At 39.5% G+C, this 9,765-nt stretch overlaps 1 protein-coding gene across 16 annotated transcripts in view; it reads left to right on the forward strand.

Annotated features, from left to right (window-relative positions):
- The window catches only part of POSTN (periostin), a 52,956-nt gene extending 43,401 nt beyond the window's left edge, over positions 1–9,555 (forward strand). For 8 of the 16 annotated variants that reach the window (XM_080987758.1, XM_080987769.1, XM_080987773.1 and 5 more), the window contains 5 exons: positions 1,264–1,344; positions 2,001–2,081; positions 4,850–4,936; positions 6,561–6,602; positions 7,568–9,555. In XM_080987758.1, the coding sequence (XP_080843884.1) occupies positions 1,264–1,344; positions 2,001–2,081; positions 4,850–4,936; positions 6,561–6,602; positions 7,568–7,635 (359 nt within the window). In that variant the 3' untranslated portion in view covers positions 7,636–9,555. The remainder of the gene's footprint in view (positions 1–1,263; positions 1,345–2,000; positions 2,082–4,849; positions 4,937–6,560; positions 6,603–7,567) is intronic. The other 8 variants (XM_080987771.1, XM_080987760.1, XM_080987764.1 and 5 more) reach the window with 3 other exon arrangements.
- Positions 9,556–9,765: the final 210 nt, after the last annotated feature.

A 9,765-nucleotide genomic window follows, 5' to 3' on the forward strand; every position in this document is an offset into this window, starting at 1 on the left:
AGTCTGGATGGCAAGGGTGGGTTAGCTGCTTGATGCTCCCTCGCCCAACTACCCAACTACCAGGGCGCTGCTGCCCCAGTGAAGAGGCCTCCCCTGCCCTGCTTTGGGAAGGAGGCAGGAGGACTCCAGGACTTTCAGAGCATCGTGCCTCCTTCCCTAAGTTGGGCAAGCACTTCCCAGATTGGGGGAAGGAGGTTCGATGCTCTGACAGGATCCGAGAGCCCCCCTGCCTCCTTCCCTCCCAAAAGGTCACTGCGCTGCGTACCATTGCGTACCACCAGAAAGAAGGCACTGATAGTAACACTTTGAACTTGGCATGGTTAGTAAGTCCACAAATCAGTGCAGTTCTCTGAGCAGAGGTGTAATATGCTGACAGGACCTTACTGCTGGCGGCAGCCGCCTCATTCAGTGCCAGATTTACGTATAATTGTAATTGTAATTTATTATTTGTACCCTCCCATTATAAGCTAAACTAGCTATAGCTTAGGGCCCCTCTCTTGGGGGCCCCCCAAAAAAAATTAAAGGGGAAAAAACTGGATGTGCATTTCCAAAATATAAGATAAGTTCAACCATTACTTTGATAAAATATATATTTTGTTATGTGCAAATGGCTTTAGATACCTATTAGGTCCACAAATTACCATATGGCATATATTCAACACAAAAAGCAGCGACAATTTGTTGTTTGCAAAGGACAGCTGGACATATAAAAGGCCCCATTACCTTCAGTAGCTTAGGGCCTCATCAAACCTAAATCCGGCCCTGGCCTCATCCATCCTACCGTTGCATCCAGGCATCGGTTCAGGCCTGCACAGCCTCTCCTGATCCAAATGTTATTGAAAAATAGAGCTGAGTCTCTTCAGCATAGTGACAGCACCTTGCCCCCAAGCTCCCTCAAACCACATCACCAAATTCAGGAAAGCTGTGTGAAAAATCAGCCTCTGAGAAGAATGTGGTTGTGTGTGTTGGTCGGATAATTGTAGCACTTCTTGCAGCAAATTTCCCTGCACTTTCAAAAGCCACCCTGCTCTTTGTTGTAAGCTATGTGTCTGTCAAACCGTCCACCAAACATTCCACCCTCCTGTAAGTTACGCTGAATGCACCTAAGCTTCTACTGAGACCTTATTCCACAATGACTTTTTTATTACTCTCTGAGATCATTACTTTGAACAGGAAAATATGGTTACCTACAGCACAACAACGAAAATTTGGGAGGGTTCCCCCCTACCACGTATGCACCTAACTGGATCTTTTTCACTTCAGGTCCTGAACTGCAATACACTAGAATCACTACAGGAGGTGGGGCAGATACTGAGGAGACTCTTAAGAAACTGCTGGAAGAAGGTTAGTATTCTTTGTCAAAGGGGAAAGTATGGACTGTGATCTGGCACGCTCAAGGGCTTATTTTCTAAGGATAATAATGCTGATTTTAGCAGCTCCGTAACATGAACAGCGATTATACAAGGCAGAGTCTGGAAATGACTAGATCTGAACATTTGATCATGGGAATGATATGCACAAAATTAACAGGATTTCAAATGTCTAAAGAAATGAATTTTGTGAATGTCTGAAAACTCAGATACACATCCATTTAATGTTGGCAGTCACCTAAACAAGATTTTCAGCATTCATTTGCAAATTTCTAAAGCATTTAGAAATTAGCAAAATCCATCTGGAATTGGCAGTATTCAAAATTGACTTTCTAGTCTGCTATCAGGTTTCAATGGAAGGCATATCTTAGCTGTAATCTGTCTTGAATTCAATATGTATTACATTGATATTTTAATTCTTGTTCAAGTGAAACAGCCAATATGCTGTATATTATAGACCAGGAAGACACTGCAACCATTTATTTCTTTTAATGAAAACAACCAGATGTTTGGCAGGAGGCTTTTCACTGCAATAGATAATTGTGTAATTATAAAGTAAGCTTGTTAAATGTGCTACAACTACCAATTTCTCAATGCTCCACATCATGCCATAAACATGTATTCTGTCAGAGGTGACCAAGGTGACCAAATTCATTGAAGGTGACGGTCATTTACTTGAAGATGAAGATATCAAAAGACTCCTCAAGGGAGGTTAGTGAGTGTGAGACAACTAACCTCATCGTAATGAGTGCCAAGAGCTGACAAACTGATCTTTTAAACTTTTTAAAGACTGATTCAATTAAGCCAAATTTATGGAAGAAAAACCAAACCCAATGCATGAAATGATGAACTTTGAGCAATCCGTTTACCTCCATACATGTTGGAGTACAATAAAGCTTTATTTGTGCGAATCTGTCCAGTCTTTAAAAAGTTCCAAATGAGCAATGAAGATTTATTTGCATTATAAATATTCTGTGATCACTTTTGAATTTTAAGATATTCTTCCAAAAGTAAGTGCAACACGTGAGAAAAGTCCAAATCTTTTTGCATTGCTCATTTAAAAATGAATATTCATTGCTCACTATTTAACTGTCAAAGGCATGTACAGCATCCTTCTTTTGAAATGACTTTTGGTTCTGTGCATTAAAGCTTTGTAATTATCTTCAAGAGTACAGTGCACTCATCTTCGTACTGATGAGCATGTTGATGCAAACTCATTTCAGTTAATAATAAAGAGGTGCAGAATTCGCAGTCTGAACACCTATTCCAATAATGTGAAGCACCATCTTGACCTGGCGCCACTGGCCAACTTAATGCTAGCCAACAAAGCAGTTCTCAGTGCAACTGTGGAAGTAGCAGGTACTATTACCAGATACGGCGTACAAATGTCACGCAAAATGGCTATATGGTTGGTTCAAATGAGGAATGACTGCAGTAGAATTGGGCAGTGATTCCTAGAAGTAGCATCCTAAAAACATGTGTACTACACTACAGAGGCAACCAATTTGGTGCTGTGGCAATCCCATGTGTTTGAGAGATACAACACCTTTCAATGGATGTTCAACTCACAGCATGCTGTTTTGTGCCCAATCCTTGGCGTGCCCATTTGTAGGATGAGGATGTCGCCACCATATGGTTGCCAGCCAGCCAATAGCGTCTGAGCATAATGAACTGCCATACAGTATTAGTCGGGTGCACTGTATTGCCAGAAATGACATTCTGATCCTCTCTATTCTCCTTAATAATCTACTGATCGCCAAGAAATAACCAGAAGAAACTGACGGGCAACTTTTAAAAAATTGAATGCTTATGTTATTAATCTGTATACCTCCATTGAATGGTTTTGCTTGTTGTGGGATATTTAAGAAGTGAAGGGAAAAAAGAATTCAAGTATCTGGACAAAGTTAACAGTAACCCTGACCGCTAAATCCAAACTATATATTTTTATTCTTGCTCAAGTTAAAGTGAGACCACATCAGCTTCTGCTATGATTACTTCACAGATTTACAGTCCAACTGGCTCTACATTGGATTACAGTTTGAAATCCTTACATAATGAAGTTAACCAGGGAAGCCTTTCTTGCATAAAAATTGCCTAAAGAACTCAGAAAGCATTTAGCAAAGGTCATCTTAGAGCACAAAAATCCAGCTGTGAAAGTCCCATTGAATTCAATGGGACTCACTCTCAGGGAAGTGGGCTATAGCTTTAGTTTAATAAAACTATAAGAACAGGTGATAACATATTTATTTTCTCTAAGGGACCTAACTGTAGAGAAAAGCAATACTGAAAAGCATCCATTTATATGGCATTCCACAAACCAAAAGGTGACTCCAATAGTGGTTTCACAATTGTGCATTTGAGAAGAGTAGCAACTGGAAGACTGGAATCTCCCTTTTTTAAAAAAAATAATAATTCTAAAGGATAAGTAGCTGTAGGTTGCAGGATGTAGATCTAACAGCAGGCAGGCATTTGAAGGCAGTAGCCTTCAAATTGTAATGTAAGAATTGCCTAATAATCCAGTTTTCAAACTTATGCTGTATTTTTTAAAAAAAACAACAACAGTGCAATCCATTGTTTCTAATCTCAATTCTTTGCCATTTTCCCCCCAAATATTCCAAATGATAAATCATGAGTACAATTAGCTCAGTGAGAGAGTGCATGTGATAGATGCTGAAGATCTCAGACACATTCCGCAGAATCTCAATTTAAAATCATCTCCAGTAACAGGGCTGAGAAATGGTCCCTGCCTGGGACCTGGGAAGCTTCTGATAGTCAGAATAGGGTCCTGGGTCAGATGGTCAAGTAGTGAGCCACAGACCACACGGAAGTAGCTAGAATCTCTGCCATAAAACCTGAAATATCATAAAGTGATCCACTGAATTCTTTTTTCCCGTTCTTCTTGCAATTGTGAAGTGGCTACTAGAAACAGAACCCTTGACTCGTTTATTTGTCTTTGTCTTTATTTTTATTTTTCTTACTTTGCTTCATTTATTCCAGCCCTTCTTTTCCTTTGACTGCCATGAGAGACCCGTATAATTTTTTGAGACTTGCCTAGACCCCCACCCACCCCACCCCCATACACAGATATAAACAAACACATGATTTGCACGCTGCGATCATGATGGCAATGGCTCCACAGACATTCTGGAGCTGTCTTTCCCCAGTTGAAACTGGAACAAAAATTATTCCATTGCCTACGGTAACACAACAAGCCCTTTGCAAGTTGTGAACCGCACTGTAAAGATTATTGCAATGTAAACTAACAACAGTGCATGCTCGTTGCACATTTGTTGAGGCAATTCTTGGCTACCAGCCACAGAACAGAGGATTTGTCACTTCTAAGAAAATATTTCGGAATTTGCTCATGTTGTACCCATCCACAGCCTCTTCAGATGTAACATTTCAAATATGGACCACTTTCCTGTTTTTAAAAAACCTACCCACTCTTAACTGGCAATTGTTTTTAATGCCTGTTGTAGCTGGATCTGAGTACACCAAAGTTACTAAAGTAATTGAGGCAGAGCCACAGATTATCAAGACAGAAATAAAGAAAATTCATCTGGAAGGTTAGTTATGCAGTAATATGGAACCGCCCTCTTATCCAAACAATTGTTGTGAGTGAATTACTTGCATGGAAATCAGGACCAGACCTAGAGAATACAGAATTGTTTATTTCCACCCTATACTTTCGAACCCAGTTGCTTACGTAGCCTATTGACATGAAATGACTTTGTTTTGTTCACCAGTTTAAAGTTGCAGTGTTCTGTATATTTACAACTTACTTGAATAATTTATTAGTCATTAACAAACAAAAATCTGTTTCAGTGATTCTAACCCCCATAAATGGATGTTAAGCGTTTCTCATAGTTCCTTTCCTTTTAATCTTCCAACAAGACTACAATATACCTGTCATCTACTTTACTACGTATATTAAGTTGTGCTCACTGAATATGTCATGTCAAGGATTTGTTCAAGACATATTGCATGATTAAACAGAATACTAATTGCTCTTTTTTGGGGGGGGGGACCAGGTCTTATTTGAAACTTATGCAGAATGCCTGTTCAAAAATATGCAGGTGTTTCATAAGCCCAAGCCAACTAGAAACGTTGGAGCTGGTACCCAGAAGGGATGTGGGGGGAATATGGGAAATTTCACAGTACTGTAATGTTATTAAGAAAGAAAGAAAGAAAGAAAGAAAGAAAGAAAGAAAGAAAGAGCTCAGCATTATAAGTGGGCAGTTGGTATTTTTGACAGCATCGCCATTGATAAATTTTTATTTCTAATATCACCCTGTTAAAACTGTAGCATTCTGCCCCTACAATACTTGGATGCTACAGTGTGAAACTGCATTTACTCACGCTCCTGCCTGCAGTAACTTAAAAGCACTGGCTTCCACTTCATTGTAGCTTGTTTTCTTCTTCCAAATTATGGTCTCTTCCATTCGGAGTGATTTACAGGTGTTTAACGTTGTTTGGCTCATAGCTCCGTATCTCAACTTTCTAGGATTGTGGATAGAGAACCCAAAGTTCTGGTCAACTAGTGCCATGTACTATAGTGTGTGTGGTGTGTGTGTGTGTGTGTGTGTGTGTGTTTCTGAAGAAGCAGCCCCTCGTGCCAGGAGGCAGAGACCTATTTTGTTTTCTATTTTTTGAAAATCGAAAAATCCACCTGGACATGTTGTAGTGCTTCACCATGCTTAAAGTAGTTTTTCTGGATCTCAGTATGTATCTATAATTGCACACAGTAGCCTACATCTCATTAAGGTGGTAAGTCGATGTTTGGGTGGTACTACATTTGACTTAAAGGAGAGGCTCAAAATCACTGAGTGTTCCTTGGCGGAGGGAGGGGAACCCTATACCCAGAAATGTCACTTATCATGGACAAAACTAGGCTAGAGCTCTTCTGCCTGACATGCCGTTTTTTTCTGTGTGCAGATGATAACATGTTTTGGAGAGTACTGTACTCTGATCACTGAATAATATCTGCCATCAGAACAGCAAGTGATCTATAGAGCATATGAAATATATTGTATAGTACAAAGCTTTTGTTATTCATCCAGTGTCTTAAACTGAAAAAGAATTCATCAGCTTTGAATTTTTGACATTTCGGAAGATACCTACTGCGCTGTTTCAAACCTCTACAATAAATAATGCAAGATCGCAACACTGTTTTCTGTTTCTTCTTTTTAGAAGCACCTGTTAGAAAAGTACAAACATCCAGAAGAACACAAGGTATGAGGAGGAACATAACACTGTCGTATTTATTTCTTAATTATTTAGGCATTTATATTGTGTGCAATATAAATTTTTGTCTTTGGGGTAGTTTGCGATGGTTTGTTTTTGCTTTTGTTTTATTGTGTATTTTGCGTTCTCCTTTTGTATTTTTCTGTTGTGAAACCCCTTGGGATCTTCAGATGAAGGGCTGTATGCAATTTTTTAAAATAGCAGCAGCAGCAACAGCAACAACAACAACATATAGGAAGGGAGCATTTTGTTGTTGTTGTCGTTTAGTCGTGTCTGACTCTTCATGACCCCATGGACCAGAGCACTCCAGGCACTCCTGTCTTCCACTGCCTCCCGCAGTTTGGTCAAACTCATGTTGGTAGCTTCGAGAACACTGTCCAACCATCTCGTCCTCTGTCGTCCCCTTCTCCTTGTGCCCTCCATCTTTCCCAACATCAGGGTCTTTTCCAGGGAGTCTTCTCTTCTCATGAGGTGGCCAAAATATTGGAGTCTCAGCTTCAGGACCTGTCCTTCCAGTGAGCACTTATGGCTGATTCCTTCAGAATGGATAGGTTTGATCTTCTTGCAGTCCATGGGACTCTCAAGAGTCTCCTCCAGCACCATAATTCAAAAGCATCAATTCCTCGGCGATCAGCCTTCTTTATGGTCCAGCTCTCACTTCCATACATTACTACTGGGAAAACCATAGCTTTAACTATACGAACCTTTGTTGGCAAGGTGATGTCTCTGCTTTTTAAGATGTTGTCTAGGTTAGCCATTGCTTTTCTCCCAAGAAGAAGGCGTCTTTTAATTTTGTGGCTGCTGTCACCATCTGCAGTGATCATGGAGCCCAAGAAAGTAAAATCTCTCACTGCCTCCATTTATTCCCCTTCTATTTGCCAGGAGGTGATGGGACCAGTGGAAGGGGGCATTAGTTTACCTTAATAACAACAGTTCTCTTTTTTGGTCCACAGGCTCACCACGGAGAAGAACAAGGCTCGTCAGACCTGCAAAAAAGCAGACTGTACAGAAAGAGAACTGAAGCTCTGAAGAAAAGGGAAAAAAAAGTCATAAGGGAAAACATTAACCAAATCACTTGTTCCCATTAACATCCTCTACCCCATAAAAGCATATGGGAGTGCATATGGGAGGAAAGCACTTCCTAAAAGATGCATTAGCTGGTACGATCCTAAAGAGCAGGGATCAACTCAAAATGTACCCCTTTTCTATGAATCCGAACTCTATAATTTAAATGCATTCCACCTGCAAGTAAATAAGCTTTAAAGTGAGAAAATCCAAGAGTGTAAGCTATGTAAATGTATCACCTTTAGATCGGCAAAACCATGTGATTTATGTTATTAAATACCATTATGACACAGACGTTACCTTAGAAATCATAATAAACTTTAAGCAATGACATAGGATCTTCGTTTTCATCACTACGTAGAACATTTGCTAGCGAAGCTGATAGATTCTCTCTCCTGCACTCTCCAAAGATGACTCTCTCAAAACGCGAGCGTTCAGGAATGTTCTTGGATCGATTACTGTACTGGCTATCTAGGTCCCAAATTAAAATAAACTTACAGTAAACACGTTAGCTTCCATTCAGAGATGCTTGAATGAAGCAGCAGGCACTACATACTTAAACACCAGTGCTACTGTTCACCTGTTCGAGGTGCAAAAGGTGGCGGACATTGTATGAATTTAAACTCCCCATATTTTCATCTGTGTACATGTGGGGATGTTGAATGTGGGTTCTACCTTTTGTATATTCTTTTGTACTATCATTTTTTGTACATATAGGAACCAGCCCGAAACCAGATTGCAAAATCTGTTTATGAGTCAGGCTAATTTGATTAGAAGCAAGAGATGCTCTTTTGTTTTAATAGTGTACTCACATACTGATGCCAAAGTATAAAATACATGCACCTTCCTTTCGTTGATAAGGGCAGACTGAATTTGAAAAAAACCACTTATTTTTTGTTCAAATGTATAGAAATGGGGGGCAGAGCCTTTCCTGACTTTCAGAATTCAATGGAGCTTATTCATAAGCAAGTGGGGTTAGCATTGCAGCCTCGTATGTATTTTACTGAAGGAAACAGTTGTTTATATGTACGTTCCCCATATCCCCAATGAAACAACATTCATTTACATTTTATACTTTCTGTAGCTGAGTACAGAATATGAGGTGGCCCTTCATTCCAGGGATGTTAACCGAATTAGCTTTTAGGCATGCTTATAGTTGACGCCACTTCCCTCTGGTTGAAACTAAACCTGAGAAGCAGTAAGATTGACCTGTGGTATGATGATTTGATAGCTTTGAATTCGGAAAAAGATATGCTATCGACTTCAGTGGGACTAAAACAATTTATATTTAAGAACTTTGGCTTGTCTGATTTGTGAATTTGACTCTCTTGCTGAAGTCCTCTGCTTTATGGAATGTGTATTCCTGTGGAATAGTGAGCCCTGGTGAATTCAACAGGTCTTATTCATGAGCCATTGTACTAAGTAACCCACTTGAATCTAACAATCAAAAGAAATATATCTCCACTATAGCGTATAAGTACAGGAGACAATTGTAAGGTTTGTGAAATATTAGCCTTTAAAAAGCCTGCTCTGAATTGTTGAATTCTAAAACAATCAATGAAATGCATGCAACAAATTATTCTTGTTCAGGAAGATATATATCAACTGGTACTTGGTTCAGAAGCCTTTGCATAAAGGAAGCCCTACCAATTTCCATTATTGATGTGGGCCTTGTTTGTAAATTGTCGTTTTTATAACTAGTTTATTTGCTTCTTCTCCCATACTTGTATGTCAACTATGCAAGAATCTTTGTGAAGGGAGTAACAACATTTCATCAAGGTGCCTTAATTCTGCAAAGTGTGGTTTAAAAGAATTACAGCGTGTGCCTTTATATTTTTGTTTTGAAACACATATTCATTAAATAAATTTGGCTGAATTATGGGGCTTTTTGTAGTCAATATTTGATGAGCAAGAAAACAGTCGTGCTTGAAAAATTGTATGTGCCAATCATTTTTGAACAGTACTCTGTGAAACCACCGAATTCTTCAGTTAGATCAATAATGACCGACAAGCTTCCTTGAAACATGGTGAGGCTCAGCAGGCCTAGATAGTGCTTTGCAAGAACTGAGTGCTGCAGAAATCTCTG

The sequence above is a fragment of the Podarcis pityusensis genome (assembly GCF_964106645.2).
Source record: "Podarcis pityusensis genome assembly, chromosome: 17".
NCBI lineage: Eukaryota > Metazoa > Chordata > Lepidosauria > Squamata > Lacertidae > Podarcis > Podarcis pityusensis.